General features: G+C 36.1%; 1 protein-coding gene across 1 annotated transcript in view; it reads left to right on the forward strand.

Annotated features, from left to right (window-relative positions):
* The window catches only part of MALRD1 (MAM and LDL receptor class A domain containing 1), a 534,334-nt gene that overhangs the window by 51,283 nt on the left and 465,815 nt on the right, over positions 1-17,236 (forward strand). Inside the window, exons 10-12 of the mRNA XM_033100523.1 lie at positions 2,253-2,463; positions 10,364-10,510; positions 15,356-15,450. Of these exons, the coding sequence (XP_032956414.1) occupies positions 2,253-2,463; positions 10,364-10,510; positions 15,356-15,450 (453 nt within the window). The remainder of the gene's footprint in view (positions 1-2,252; positions 2,464-10,363; positions 10,511-15,355; positions 15,451-17,236) is intronic.

Raw genomic sequence — 17,236 nt, forward strand, 5'->3', positions numbered from 1 at the left:
CAAGAGGACAACCCAGAGTGTGAGTTGTCTTGTTTAAATCTTCCTCATTCTCCATGGGATCCCTGATGAGTACCCCCCAACACCATGCACTGCAGCTAGGGAAGCAAATTGCATTATAAGCAGATAAAAAATAAACTGGTATTGAAATGCAGTAATTCACATCTTTATAGCATATGGGTAACTCTACCTATACAGAGATATATCTGAAATATATATATGCTCAGTGGGAAGGCTGTCTCTCTCACAAAGGTTTACTTGGGATTTTATTGAGATTGTGCAGAAAAAAGATATCTCATAACATTTTTTTAAACTTCCATATTAAATATTTGCCTGTCATTTCTTTCTTTTCTAATATCATGGCAATATTGCAAAATATGGTAATGTCAGTGAGATCAACATTTAAATAGCTGTCATTATTAATTGCTATTTAGAATTTTATTTTGAAGTGCAGTAGTTTATTTAAAATTCCATTCACTTTGTGTTGTATATAGAGTATATAAATATATTTATACTGGTGTGTGAGTATAAAATAATAAGTGAATGCATGTGTGGCTTATGAAACCAATCTCATTCCTCACGCTAATGCCACATTCATACATTTTTATAAGTGTTAAAAAGGAGAACCCAAATGATACTGACCTGTAATTATGTAGATTTTTAGAATCCTGTTTACTGCTGAAGTTACAATTTCTGAAGTTACAATTTCATAGCATTTTGCTAGCAATCTCAGCAAAGTTGAGGTTTCTATCATAGCCTATTGAGTTAACATTTTGACATTATTTCAATTTTTCTAAGCTGATATCTTCCTTTATAACTTTTGAAAGAAATACAAAATGATTGGAGTTTCATTCTTTTTACATAAACGGAATATTAAATTATTGTTATTTAACACAAAGATAAAACAAAATAAAATACAAAGAAAATAATTTGGAAGTTATTCTAGGTTTCCAAGTGTGTAATAAATGTAATCAGATTTTCAATGGTGGCAAACTTTTGAGACTTAAATTGATCAATTTTTGAAATCCAAACTGATATTTCTGCATATGTAATCTCTTGCTGCTATAAAAGTATACAGCTGCAGCTCCAAAAATTTTTACATATTTTTACTATGATATTCATTATGGGGAAAGTGTATAGCAGCATACAAATATTTTTAATATTAAATATGATTTAAATTTAACGTTATTTTCTAAATTGTCAAATATATTTGTAAACTGACACTTGATCTTAAGTAATTTTTAACAGACAAATATATATTTTTCATGTTTTTGCAAAGAAGAGTCTGTTCAGAAACTTTAAGCTGGAAGAGACTAAAAGAAGTCAGCCTTTATTCCAAGTATCTTATTTACATGTTAACAACATCTAGTTCATCACTGTTCGATAGAATTTTCCATCATAATGGAAATTTTCTATATCTGTGTTCTCCAGTATGGTAGTTACTAGCACATATGGCTATTGAACCCTTGAAATGTGGCTCGTAGTACTGCTGAGGAACTGAATTTTAATTGAAATTGAAATATCCCTATGTAGCGACCATATTGGACAGCAGAGAATTAGTTATTTGCTATACAATCAGCTATTTCGATCTCTCACTTGATGTTAACTAACCTCAAAGAATATTAGTACTTTGACATTATCTTCCATTGAGCGAGCAATGTATGGTTGTTTCACTTGCTTATGTTGTATAGCTTCAGAAAAGGTAGGCATTTTATTGGAGAAAATGAGATGTATTTCCTTTAATCAGCACTTCTTGATTATTAAAGACATTGTTTCATAAAAAATTAATAATTTTTTATACTCTTTTACATTTTCTATTCTTCTATTGCATCTCTTACTATTTGCCTGACATTTCCCTTCATGCATTCTAATACTTTCAGTAAACAACCAGATGCAGAAGTGACACTTCTTATTCTTTTCCTTGAATATTAAAAAGAAAGAGAGCTGCAAAGATGATGACTAAGTAAAAAGTTTACAGCCAGAGACATTGTCAACGGTTAACTTGGAAACTCTATTTTTTCTGACCATGGGTGATTTCTCACAGGCCTCAGTGGATCTAATGTGCTCATCAGTCTAATGTGCATGGGTTAGGCTTCTCAAATAGGAACTTTGGTATCAATTGTATTTGTCTGCTCTTTAAACATCATCTTAATCATCTTCTTAATCATCATCATCATCATCATCATCATTATTATTATTATTACGTCTTTTAAAGACATTATGAACTCATAAATTGTTCATTTCCCCTCCTAAAGATTATTTTTGAAGGAGATATTTTGAGCCAGAAAGGTTTTATTGGTCTGGATCAGCTCTGGGTCTACGCCTGTGCACAGGACCCGTCCAGAAGAAAGCTTTGCTCTGCAGATGAATTCACTTGTGCCAGTGGCCAGTGCATCTCCCAGGAAGCAGTCTGTGACTCTCAGCAGGACTGTTCTGATGAGAGTGATGAAGACCCAGCAATTTGCTGTAAGTGAATTAATGGTTTCCTCATTCACACGTTCAAATTCTTGACTGTGATTGGATAGATTTCAAGTACTAGTCCTTGTTTTGAGCAAGCTAATGAAATAAGATGAATGCACATTCACATTCTAAAACTATCAGCACTATTCCTCGTGGGGTCTCTGTGCTAATTTAATGTTTTCGTGGTGGTTACTAACACTGCAATACCTATTTGTTGAACAAATGAATAGTTGTAATTGGTGTGTGTGTGTGTGTGTGTGTGTGTGTGTGTGTGTGTTGCCATTAAACAGGGAAATGGCTGGGAGAGGGAACCTCTTGGACCTTTCCGCTTGGAGACATATATTATGGATTGCTAATCTTTATTAAATGTAGGACTTTTTCCATCCTGACCAAGTATGCAGGAAGCTGTGGGGAGGGGTTGAAGAGGAGGAGGGCTGGCATTGACTTCCAGGTAGCCATGATGACAACAGAAATCATGCCAGCCATACTTGGTAATCATGACTGGGCAAAAAAGGCACAACACCTTTCTTTCACAGGCCTTTTATGGAGCACCTTTCATGGGAGTGATGACAAAAACATCCCATTTCTATTCAAGCCTAGTCATATTTAAAAGGAAATATAATTTAACCACATGATAGTTCTTATATGCAGTGACTTAGCAACTATAATACTGTGTCTCTTTAGAAATGAATTCCAACTCAATGAACCCAATTCCTATATCACAAATAACTCAGTTTTTTAAAAATTAAATTTATTGGGGTGACAATGGTTAGCAAAATTACATAGGTTTTAAGTGTACAATTCCATAATACATCATTTGTATATCGCATTATGTGTTCACTACCCAGAGTTAATTCTCAGGGGAAAAACAAGTGAGTTTTGAAAAATTATTAAAACTTTGACATTTATTTTGCTGCAGTGTTTTATTGTAGTGAGGTATTTTATTGAGCAAGAAAGAAACATTGCTAGAAGATAAATGTCATCTTTTTCATGAAAAGCTTTTTGTACAATATGTTTCTGTTGATGAGTAAGGATTTTATAAGAGCAGTGGAGAAGGATGCAGGAAACAAGATAGGGAAGCAAGGGAAGAAATCCTCTACCTATTTATAAACAGCAATTCTATTAATTCTCAGACACTAGTTTTAAACACAATAATCTACTGACCTCAATGGAATTTTGGGTGGTTCTTTTTCATTCAAAAAAAGGGAAAACAAAACAATGTGAAGACAATTCATTTTCTCTAATGTGAGTGTCAGATTCCTTTCTGTACTTCATTTAAATTTTTTACAGGCAATTTAGTTCATTTCTTTTGGAGAAATTCAGCTTTCTAATGGTTTGCCTTTTCAATTTCAATATCTGAAAGTGAACATATTTCCTGTCTTTTCAGTTGTACATTTTGAAGCTTATATTTTCTCTCCCTTCTCTCCCTTATCCCCATAGTGAAGGGTTCTTTATGCTCTCATTTTAATTGTTTTTCTTAATCAAATTCCACCTGAAGTATTAGTAGATATTGTAACATTTGATTTTAGATATATTTTCCCATTTCTCTTCCTTTATTGAAGTTTCATTGATTACACATCTGCTACAGACCTTTCACAAAAGAAGGAAAAATTCTCTAGGAGCATCGGTATAATACTAAACAATAGATAAAAAGAAAGTTTTATTAAGGTATAATTGATATGCAAAACCCCTGCACATAGCTAATGTGTATAACGTGATGAGTGTGGACTTATGTGTATGCATACACCTGTGAAACCATCACCATATCCTGCACCTCCAAAGTTTTCCTTGTGTCCCCCTGTGGGGACAGAGTCCCACAGAGCAGTTTCCAGGCTCTCCGCCTCACGTGGAAAGGTGCTGGCTCGGGTAGTAGATGGACCTCAGCTCTGACTAGTAGGTCATCAGCTGTTATGGGTTAGCCATTAGCCACTAATATAACACCTTGGCTCCGCTGGGGGGGGGTTGGTTGGTTGATTGGTTAGCAGAGAAGCAGAGGGCAGGTTGTGGATCATGTGGAGCCTTGCTTCCTGTGTCTCCAACCCAGCTGCCAGCAAGAATACAGTGGTATGACTCCCCTATCTGTGACTCCCTGGGTGTTCCTTTTTGGCCTCACCATATCCTGCGTTCTTATGCTGCGAGCAGGACAAGAGATACCGCAAGACACCCCTCTCCTTTTATTTTTTTATATAGTAAGCACACTGATGAGAACTGCCCTCTTAAGTTGGCAGGGCTGCACGTATGTCTGCTGGAGGCTGAGGAGCTGGACAGTTACATGTACCTGGCGTTGGCCCCTACTCGTACCCATAGCTGCGGGCCGCCAAGGGCTGGGGCGGCTGGTGGCACTAGGGCGGGGGCTCCCCTCTCGTTTGCTCCTCTTTCCCGGAAGCGGGTAGCTAGCAGCCCCCCAGGCCTTCGATGGCTATCCTCGGGAAGGCTCAGGGCCCTCCTATCGGAGGTAAGGCAGGTAAGCCGGGCCTGCGCCAGCGGCCCTGCGGGGCCAATACCCACGACGCGGCCGTGCAGGTGAAGCCAGGACGCCGGCCTGCAGCACTCGCTGCGGGAGCGCGTGCGGCTGCACAGACCCCGCGACGCCGACCCCGGGCCCCCGACCCCCGGATCAGGGCAGCTTCCCCGGAGCTGACCTGGTGCACTCGCTCGGGGTTCCCTGCCGCGTGCCACCCCGGAAGGGGTCGAGCCCCCGGCTGGCGATCAGAGGTCCGGGCGCTCCTGAGGCCCCAGGAGCGAGAGTTGTGGGCCTGGAAGGCGGCCCCAGGACCGTAGTCCTGGGAGGAGGACGAGGCCCAGACCGTGGTGCGGGCGAACTGGGAGCCCAGGTGGGCGAGAGGAGCCAGAGCAACTCAGGCCGGTGGGGAGGACGCCATCTGTCGTGGAGCCCCATCCAGAAGAGGAGCGCCTGGGCCGCCACTTCTCAGAGCAGAAATATGGCTGTTGTCACTGCAAGGACTGCAGCATCAGTTAGGGAAGTGCCTGTGTGCGGTGTGCACAGAGCTCTAACGGGGTTCGCTTCAAGCCCTTTTGCAGAATTTGTTAGAAATCTTACAATCGTGACTGAGTGGAGGACATCACCTGTGAAAGTTGTAAACAGACTGCGTGCTTCCGGCCAGTAAAACGTCACCAAGTCGACCTTAAAAGGCCTCATCGCTTATTCTGTGATGGCACGTTCAGCTTCAAATAGATCATTTAAATGATGTAACAAACAAAAAACAATAACAAAAAAACCACTGGTCCTGCTGCGTGTGCTGGTGGAGCAGACAAGTGAGGAAAACGTTTGAAAAAGAAGGTGGACAATATAGTATTGTTGACTATAGGCACTCTGCTGTACAGTAGATTACTAGAAGGGATTCATCTTGCATAACGGAAATTTTATACCCATTGAACAACTCCCCGTTTCCCTGTCTGCCTAGCCCCTGGTAACCACTCTTCTCTGCTTCTGTGAGTTTGAGTATTTTTTCATACTTCATATATATGGAATCATTATGCTAAGTGAAATGAGCCAGTCTCCAAAGGACAACTACTGCATGATTCCTGACAATAGCTTTTTGATAGTTATTAATATGATTGTAAATAGAGACGTTTAATAAAATATATGCAATATAATTAAATTATTTCTAATAAAATAATTAGAAGATGTGCCAAACATATCTAAAAGTACATTGGCTAGCTGAACAATTTGCATATAAAATACACTGACTGTTTAGACACACTACAACATGTATGAACCTTGAAGACATTATGCTAAGTGAAATAAGCTAGTCACAAAAAGGTAAGTATATCGTTCTACTTCTATAAGGTACGTAGAGGAATCAAATTCATAGAAACAGAAATCAGAATGATAGTGGCTAGGGGTAAGGTGGAGGGAAAAATGGGGAGTTTGTGATGAACGGGAATGGAGTTTCACTTTGGGAAGATGAAAAAGTTTTAGAGGTGCATTATGGTGATGGTTGTACAACAGTGTGAGTGTACTTAATACCACTAAACTACAGAAAATGGTTAAAATAAATTTCATGCTATGTATATTTTGTCACAATAGAATTTTGAAAAAAAAATATTGAATTTTTAATCATAGCATATAAAAAATTGTGTGTGTGTGTGTGTGTGTGTGCACGCACGCTCCAAAAAGAATGAAAGGATAGATCTTTGTTTAAATTAAAACAGCGGAAAATTATGTGGGGAAACTCTTTTACTTGTAGAACTTGTTGGAGCATTTAAAATGCTAATGTAAATTGTGGCACTTCAAAAGAGAAGTTGGTGCAATATTCAAGTGAAAGAAGCATAAACCATGAATTCAGCACAATCCATTTAATTTTTACTGTGATACTGTCTCTGGATCTATTTCATATATTTTTTTAAATTATTGAATATTGAAATAGTTCCTGAGGGCAAAGGAAATATACGTATGTTTAGTGGGGAATAGATTCTTGTAGTTTCTTAATAAATATTAACAAAATGTGTATATAATATAATCATACTAAAACCTATAATATATGCTTAGTGAATGGAACATTCCCTATTCATTCACATACATACTTTTTTCCTTATGTAATAGAGAACTGGTTTACTTCTGAAATGGAGAATTCATAAATATTTTAATTTTTATGATCCAAAAGAATTTTCCTCAGTCACCACAATGAAATTATTTTTCTTCTGCCAATGTGCTGCAGTGGTTAAATATGCAAGAGAAAACTTTGTCATAAATTAAAAATATTGCTCTAACTGAAATTTCACTAAAATTATGAACAGTGGCATATCTTATGCTCTGATTTAGAAATGGTGAAGTGTATTCTGTAATCACTGAAATTTAAATAAAAGCCATCAGTAGTAAAAATCACTTTTTATGATGAATACATTGTTTATAATATGAATAGATGCTTTTTGAGATTTTATAATGTTTAGCATTTAGCGTATACGATATCATAAGGCATTTATTCATTGCCAGAATGTGTTTGGCCCTCCTGGTTTTCTTTAGATATTTATAACTTCACTATAAACTTTTTGAAGTATGTATGGAAAATATTAATGGAAGAACTTCCAACTGTGGTGACTGGAATTTGACTTAAATTTTATAGTGCAGTTAAATTTCTAGAATATTAGCTTTAAAAACGTCCTTTGAAGTGTACTGGAACAAATGTCATTGGTAAAAATAACTGAGTAATTCACCACAATTTTTTACAGAGGTGATTGCACCATTTTGCTTTTACATGTATTTATGGTGATGGATTTAAAGAATTAATTTTTATTTTTCAAATAATTGTAGTGTTTGGTGTTCTGTGGAAAGTGCAATAATTGGCATTTTAACTGATAAAACATCTAAGTAATGAAATAAACGGTTTGAACTTTTTCTCCTAAAGCCAAATTTCAACATTTATATAAACCAAAGTTACTGTGTCTTGAAGTCTACATCTTTGCGGTTAAGTGACACAGACACCATTGTGAAGAGTCTGTTGAAGGGTTTGGGGATGCTTGGGTCATGTTGTACTTTCCATTTCCACACTCACTGGTCTTACAACCATTTCACACCAAGTCCTAGTTGGGGAATAGGATGGTTACTACAATAGGTAACTTCAGTGGCCACCTGGAGTGAATAAGGGTATTTGCACAGCATTGCTTCCTTTGTGTATCAGTGTATAATTTATTGCCCTAATAGGGCAATATTGAATTTATTGCTCTAACAGGGACAGTTGTGAGGAAAACGAGAGGTAGTAATTATTATGCTAGGACAGCAGGTATAAACTGGGGCAATCCTGGGCCCACCCAGCCTACCCATGGAAGGTTTTCTATGCCTGGGAAATGTGTCTCATGGGAATTGGGAGTCCCCTTGCAGGGAGGTGGAATGATTCCTTGACCAAGTTCACAACCAGGAATTTGGAACTTGTAAGCACATTTCAGAGGTCAAGTATGTTTTTCGAATCTTGCACATTTCAGTACCCCACCAACTGACTTAGAAGAGCTGGGAGGTGGCCTAGTAGGTAGTACAGTTCGTAGAGGACCAAGGAACTAGACCAAAGGGTTTCCTGGAGGCCCAGGGAGACAGTCACCACTAGGTTCCAGGTGCGTGAGACTATGTCAAACCAGAAGGGACTCTCCTTTGAAGAGTAAGTTTTTATCAATGGCAGTATCCTATAAACTGGAGCTGAGCTGAGAAAACACATCCAGAAGCAATTGATTTCCACTTAGGTATACAGGAAAATGGCATTTCCTTGTCATACTGACTCACCACTAAGTAATGTGAACCATTTCTCCTTATTATACTGTAGCTAATTCACTTATTTTTATTTTTTGGGAAATCCATTTGTGGGAGAAAATAATTTCTGCTTGTGAAGGAAAAATATATCTCACATTATATATCCATTACATGACTATCTAAACAACTATAGCTCTGAGACCTAAACATTTGATTTACATGTAGAGAAAATTTCAGTGGCATTGTTTTCTGCATGGTGCACTTTAGTGTTTTAGAGTTGACATGTTAGTGATGAAATATCTAGTCATGAAACCAGGCATATCCCTATTTATAGAAATTTGAAGATCCTCTGATTAAGATAGAGTGAACTTATCCAATATACTGGTCAAATTGGTCATATTTAAAATTGAAAATAATGGCTAGGAGCAAGCATATGGTGATGGGGTCTTTTAATGACCAGACAGTCCCTAGTTTAGGGAGGTATCAAAGTATAAGCTTTTGCATCAGACAGTTCAAAACCTGGATGTTCCATTTACTAAAACTTACCATATGCAAGTTACTTACTGCTGATGTTCCATTTTTCTCATTTGGGGAAAGCTACACATACTGTGTACGGTATTTGTGAAGATTAATGGTGATATGCACAAATACTTGGCACAGAAAAGGAGCGCAGTGGTAACACGTCTGTTATTATTAAAAATAATAGCATTAAGATCTTAAAAAGCTTGTCAAAACTCCAGGTTTTTTCTGGCCAAGAATTATTTTGTCCTGTCTTTCGCTGTTATAAAAAAAAAAAAAAATGCCTCTGCATTAGGAGGAATATTTGGAAATATTTAAAACTAATTGTTTTAATTTATCCCCCAGACAACTATGAGTCTTATTTTAGGAAAAGGAAATTTAAGCACATAAAAACTAATTTCTCAAAAGCACAAATCGAGTTGTTAGAATTTCTAGTTTACTGCCTAGTCATCTGAAATTAGTTTTTCTTACTAATTTGGTGACAAAAGTGGGAAAGATGCTTATGACCGCTTATTCCAAATCCTGACTTTCTCTAGAACTAATTCTTTTGTGATCAATTTAGGAACTTAAGTGCGTCTGAACTTTTTAGTTTGGTGTTAGGAGGGGAAAAAAAGCAAAGTTTGGGATATCTAACTTAACAGCAATTCCAAAATGGTTACGCTTTTTCTTCTTCTTTTTTTGAGTGTCTAATTTAAATTCCTTCCTTTTAAATATCTATATCTATATCTATATCTATATACACATATATATATGTATACATATATATGTGTGTGTGTGTGTATATATATATACATATTTATATATATGTATATATATATATATTTATTTATAAATATATATTTATAAATATATATATATTTATTTTTAACTACCATCTCAGGTAAATCGTGTTCCTCTTGGCAGGTACATTATGTACCTGAAAAGCTCTAGAGTTTTACCTTGCATCATTAAATACAGTGGAGATGGCCAACCGATAAAATGCGCCAGACTTGTAGGTAGAACACAATACATGGAAAACTTTGTGAGGTTGGAAAAGGAAACGTATCCTGATAATCAGAAAACATTCTTTGCAAAGTAGAATGATTATTCTCACCTCCTAAATTGATTGGCTAGTGTAGAGTCAATGTTTCACTTCATGCTCTGACTTCACATCTCTTCACCTGTTTTCTTTTCCATGCGTAACAGCAAATTACCTCATATGTGACTTTGAGTCTGGTTTCTGCGGCTGGGAGGCATTTCTCATGGAAGATTCACACTGGGAACTTGTGAAAGGATTGACCAGTGGAGAGAACCATCTTCCTGATGCTCATCACATAGCAAACGCAAATCATGGTAGGACATTTAAAAAAAAAATAGCTGTCTTTCATGTTGTGGAATGATTATACTGTGTATTTTCATTCTATTGACTATCCTCGTATACATGGAACTCTGGTTTGTGTTGCTTTAAATTTACTGATCAAGTTAATAATTTGCAATGAATTGAGCTTCTTGAAAGGAGCATTGTTTTAATGAGTAACATTTTTGTTGTCACATTTTTTAAATGGTTGGATTGAAGGCATAGAGGGGAAAAGTCTGATAATTTTCTCTTGTTGCAAGGAATTATGTATAGTAGGCTTACCTTCTTTTTAGAGCCATCTAATTTTTGGAAAACAGAAAAAAGTATAGTTTAATCTTCTTTCTGGGAACAGAGAAAAGAAATTTAGCACTATCCATAGAATAAATCTGCAAATATTTGAATGCAGTTTAATCACTCTTAATGCTTCTTTGTAAGAAACAATCTTGTTTCTTCCTCATGTATATTTTCAACCACAATATTTACATATCCTCTTAAAATAGAGCAACTATAACTACACATAGCCTTCCAATAAAGGTTTGTGAAACTCCCAGGAAAACAGAAGAGATTTGTTCTGTTTTTTTCTTTTGTTTTATTTACATGTCATTGTCCAGATACAGTAGTATCATATTAACTTTATAACAGCAAAACTGTACTGTAGAACGTCTTTAAGCACGGATAACACCATTGGACATTATTCTATTTGTTTCCCTTTTGAGAGCTTCAAAGAAGTATGCCAAAAATGAAGAATGTTGATCACATTTTTAATTACAGCCATTGGAAACGGGGGTTGGTCAGGGGAGGATATTAGGGTATAGTGGATGGTTCTCTCTACTGGTCATCCATCTGTTGTCTAAAACTGTAAAACCAGCTCACTATTTGACAGTGGAGTAAGGTCTTACTTTTTGCTTTTGTGCCAATGAGTTTTATTTTTCCTTTAAGAGTCTACGGCAGAACGGATTAAATTTACAGTTTAAAACACAAAGGAGACTATTAGTTATTGAAACTATATATTCGTAGTACACTATCTCCAAGCTCATGTAATGTTTTGGTTCTTTTTCTTTTTTCAAACTAATTATTGAATATGTACCATATATGCTAGACCTGGGTGTGCACAGGTGAAAACCTAGTTCCCTGCCTTATGGTGGTCAGAGTCTCGTAACTGAAGCATATAAGTAAGGATTTGCAATAAGATATGAAAAATGCTTTATAGGAAGTGGATGGTGACTCAAGTGGATTTGAGATTCCTCATTGAAGGAGGTGACTTCTGAACTGAGCTCTGAAGATAAAAGAAGCCAGGAAGGTAGAAGTAAGGAACCAAGGAGAGATGGCAGAACCAAGGAAAGATGGCAGAAAATGTCTTCTAATTAGAGGAAATATCCTGGAAGAGGCTGGGAGATGTGCAGGTAGTTCTGGTGAAGAGATGTGTGTATTTGGACAGGGAGTATAGAACAGATAAACAGGAGAGGAAAGAAGGGGACAACAGAGAGTGCCTATGAATTTAAAATTTATCAGGAGGATAAAGGTGACCTAATTATTCATACTAAAGCATGTGACCAATCAGATTTGTTCTAAAAGGCTATTTTTGCTGAGATGAGATGAGGGTAATGGAGAGGGTGAAAGCCTGGGATAAAAATAAAGCAAAGCAAAACAAAACATGAATGTGTTGAAATAAAATCAGTGAGAGATGATATAGGCCTAAGCCAAAGCAGTGATTCCTAAAAGGAAGCTACTCACCCAGTGTGTGTGGTGGCCTTAGGTGACATCCACCACAGCAGGATAGAGGACACACTGGCTCCCCAGGATTAAGTCAAGGTGCTGATGCTGTACATGTTGCCTACATACCTCTGTGCTTCAATTCTTCTTCTTCTTCTTTTCCTCCTCCTCCTCCTCCTTTTTTTAGCTAGAAAATAGGGAAAATAAGAGTATCTTCCACATAAAATTATTATGAGAATTAAATGAAATAATACCTGTTAAAGTTTTTCATATAGTAAGAGCTCAATAAACATTAATAGATAGTTTTTGTTCATTCTAGTAGGAATACTAGGAATACCACCACGGCCATGGCAATTAAAAAACACACTTAAAATGCACCTTGAGACTCTTGCCCTCTTATAATTAATTAGGATTTCTGCTAAAAAAAAAAAAAAAAAAAAGAAGAAGGATTGTAAAAGGACCCTTTGGTTAAACATTGAAAGACCCATTTTTGTTTTCCTGTGATATAAACAGTATTGAAAGATAACAATAAACTGATAAAACTGGGTAGCTGTTATGATTCAAAGTGTGAGGGATAAAATATATATGTAGTCTTTCTCTTTTTAGAAAGAGCAAATCAAAGGACTATCTTAGTCATTGAGTCAACACTTCTTCACTCATGATTGTTACTATCGAACCTTGAGATAATCACTAGTAATCTTCAATCACAAATGAGGAGAGTAAAGCTAGTACCAGGAAGAGAAAGGAGCAAGTGAAATGGAAGTTTCTGAGGAAATGCAGCAGAGTCAATCTTACATTTTCCATATCTAAGACCACAGAGTGCCAGTTCTTGATGTTCTTACAGCTTTATGTTTATGGATTACAGCTTTTAAAAAAACTGTTTAATCTCCAGTATTTTTCCTCTTACATGCACACCTCCCATGTGTAATTTTACATGAAAGATGAATGGTATGACATGTAGCTTTTCTTTTTCTAGTAAATCGTTGATTTCCCTACCCTCCTTTTTTGGTTGGCTTTAACTTTCCCATTCCTAGCTACTCTGTTAGACATCCAAACAGCTTGTGTACATAGTAGATATGTATAAGTTTTTTTGTGATTGTTTATTTTACCCAAAATGAGATCATATTGTAGCTACTGTCCTGACCTTGTTTTCTTCACTAAAGATAGCTCATGACAATTCCTCCAAGTCATTATTTCATGTTAAAATATAATTTAAATGCAGTAAAATTCACCCTTTTTGGTGTACTGTTCATTGAGTCAGAATAAACATGTATAATTGGGTCACTATCACAAGATATAACACAGTTCCATTGCCTCCACAATTCTGCTACACCACTTTGGAGTCAACACCTCTTTCCCTCAGTCACTGGCATCTGCTGATCTGATTGATATGAGTCGATGATTTTGCCTTTTAATTTATTGATGTGTTTGACTATGTTGATAGAGCTGCTGAATTAAACCAAACCTCTGTTCTTGGAAAGCTCTGTTCAGGACATATCATTATTTGATAAGGATATCAAATGTAATAGATAACATTTTATTAGACTTTTGTATCCCTGATCATGTGTGATATTGCTCTATAGTTTTCTTTTTTTCCTCCTATTTTTTCAATTTCTTAAATATATCTTACATTATAAAATGAGTCAGGGAGCTCTCTATATTTTTCTAAGTCCCAGGAAACCTTGAATAATGTGGCAAAAATTCTTTAAAAATTAAATAAAACTCATTTGTGTGGCTGTATATTTCTAGATTTTTTTCATGTTTCCAGTTATTTTGTGCCATAACCAATTTATTCAAACCCTTTGAGTCTTTTAAATTTTGGAGTTTTAGTGCTTTTATATTCCATTCTTTATTAGCTGCCTGTTTGAAATTACATATATTGTTTTAAATATCTAAAAGAATAAGATTTTTGAATATTTGGTAATTTTTAGAATTTTGATTAATCTTTTGAAAATATTCACTTGAGTTTTACTTGAACCTGAGGATGTTTAATGTAGAATATATTTGTGTTTTTTTTTTTTACAGGAAATAAATCTTTTTATTAAGTAACATTTTCCCTCTTTTTTTGGAATAATTTTTCAAAATCATCTTTTCCTACTTTATTCTTTTATGGGTGAATCCTAGAGAATTTAATGAACTTATATGTACACAGTTTCCATTACTCTTAGGTTGTAATTTGGGAACAGTAGTCTTCTTCCTTCCCAGTTGGCTTTGAGATTTAAAGCCCATATAAATTGGGTTTCATTTTTCCCACTCAGAGATGACACAGCTGACTTGCAACCTTGGTTATTTAGCATGTGGTGGTATCTGTAAAATAGTACATTTTAATTCTTAAATCCCTTCTGTGTAGTTAGCATTGCCTTATATCTAGAAAAATCACCTTCTGAATGTGGTATTTTCCAGTAAAAATACCACAAGCTTTTCAACGTGCCCATCACTTCGCGTGTATCAAAGGGCAGGATCAGACCTTGACATTGTTTGGCATAGCCTTCCTTGTAAATTTTCAGTATTCAATGACAACAGCTCTCTTGACAGCAATTCAGATGTGTCATCTTTTGAGCTGCTAAGAGATGTTATCCCACTGTACGTTTGCCATGAGCACATCCACTGTAGTTGAAATCTAAAAGCAGTTATTTTTGTTAATGCTCAGATTAGATCTTTAATTAAGCTTTCAACCCCACTAGCACAGACAACAATGTCAAACATGTAAGCCCCAGGAGAAACCAAACTCATTCCATAGGATCCTATCCTTTAGTACTTTGTGACGGAACTTAAAAATACAGCTCTCATGGGAATTTCATAGGGGCATGTTGACTATCTAATTGTAAGCTTAGAAGCTTCATTTAATTTGATTTCAAACTTTATGACCTGAGATAAGCCAATAAAATATTTGTTTAGAGGATTAGTTCAAGAGCTTGTTTTTAATCAATTGGATTTTATTTTAAATATTTAATGTTATCCATATGAAAGCACTTTTGGTTATCTACAGAGCTTAATGGTAAATAAGTAAAAATGTAATTTTCTTTATCTGACTGTTGAATGTGTGCAAGGATAAGATGCTAGAACAAAGAACTGCTAAATGTATGCCAATAGAACTTGTATCCATATGACTTTGTTCGTTTTTGCAGGATCATTTATTTATTTTGGGGCACGTCAATCACCTGGAGTGGCCAAGCTCGCAAGTCCTGTTCTAAAATCACTCACTGCTTCTACCCCATGTCAGGTAAACTGCTATTGGAATTTCCATTGGCCATTCTGTGGTTGCAAACTGTTAGGCTTTGATTTCTCAAGCTAGCAATTGCCTGCTATGTTTTACTACCATTTTCATAATAAATTAAGAGGTTTTTATGAGCTATTTCAACACGAAATGTCATGTCCATCCAACAGACCATTTACAACATATAATTCTTTTTGGGGGGAACCTATTAAAGAATACCTTTGTCATTTTATATTCTTTTCACATAGTTCTTTCAATAATCTAAAGCTGCAGATACATGTTGCCAAAACTCCTTGTTATCTTGGCCAACAATGATAATTGATTAAATAAAATCAGGAGTGCTTATTGAAAAAAATGAAGGATGAATAAAGAAAGATAAATCTGTGCAGAAAAATAATTGTATTTTCTGAAATTTTATTTTTTCAATTAGTCCTTCTGGTGCCAGGTAAACACAGACCAAGGGATTAGGATACTCGGTTCATTTCTATAGCACGACAGAGAAGGAAGTGGAGACTTTGGAGTCAGACAGACATGGTTCAAATCTCAGTTCTGCCATTTTTTGAATCTCAGTTCTTCCACAGATTATATGCTCTCTTTGAGACTTGGTGTCTACATGGAAGCATATGTGTCAGCATGCCTCTTCACATGGTTGTGAGGATTAAAATGTGATTAAATAAATGACCTGGCAAAGTATTTGGCACATAGTAGTGGGAGTTCACTAAACATAATTCCTTCCTTCCCATAAAGTTAAAATCTAAATTAGATGTTTATGTTCAGCTTGTCTTTCAGTCCTTTTGAGATTTCTGAAATGGCTCTAACCTTTAAGACTTCAGCTCACTTCAGCTCATTTTTCTCTCCCTTTAGTTATCAGAAAATAATGAAGAGATCAATACTGCCACACACTAAATTCATCACCTATAAACTCAAGGTTATACACTTTACTCAGGCATTCCTGGTACTAAATTACATATCATCCAGAGGTATAAATCTAATTATGTTTTCAGCTTGATAGAAGTCTGCGAGTTCGCAAAACTAATAAGTTGTCCTTCCTCTTTTTTTCTTCCCCCCTCTTGCTATTTTCCTACCCATTTCTCAGTGGGAATTAGGATTAAAACAACTGCCTGGACTTCTTGACTTCCACTTCACTCAAATGCACTCTACACTCTCCCACCTTTGGTTTATTTTAATTAAATCTTATGTGATAGATACAGTTGTTTTTTGTTTGTTTGCATGTATGTTTTATTTAAGAATCTGGAAACTTTGAATTTACTCTTTCAAGGCCCTAATACCAAAGTAAAGCGATCACTATTGTTAAATACATTAAATACACTGGATACAAAGGACTGGAATGTGTTAATTCTACCTCTTTTACCAAAAATTGAAAACCTTAAGGGCTTGTTAGAAATTTCTGAGACTCACTGAGAAATCACATACATTTTTTCTTCTTTTTAAAGATGATCTACGTTTCCCATTGTTCTTTGCTAGTAACCGTTAACTTGTGGTCACTGGGACTGCATTTCAATTTATGATTATTTCTACTTGAGGATATTTTTCCTCTCTTGTTACTTAAATTGGGAGCTTAGCTGTGGGAAGTTACTTAGTTAGGGGAGGCCTTTGTGAAAACAACGGGCAGTTTAGGTGCTTGGTGGTGTTTCTCTCAGAACCAAGTCCTCCACCTCCCCAGGCCTCAGATACTGACTAGTGGTTTGCTTGGTTTTGGAAAAGTGAGAGTGTGTCAGGGAGCCGTTACAGACTGCCCGAAGAGGTATTTTACCCTTTTGTCTGCATCTGC

This window comes from Rhinolophus ferrumequinum, assembly GCF_004115265.2.
Source record: "Rhinolophus ferrumequinum isolate MPI-CBG mRhiFer1 chromosome 5 unlocalized genomic scaffold, mRhiFer1_v1.p scaffold_110_arrow_ctg1, whole genome shotgun sequence".
Lineage (NCBI taxonomy): Eukaryota > Metazoa > Chordata > Mammalia > Chiroptera > Rhinolophidae > Rhinolophus > Rhinolophus ferrumequinum.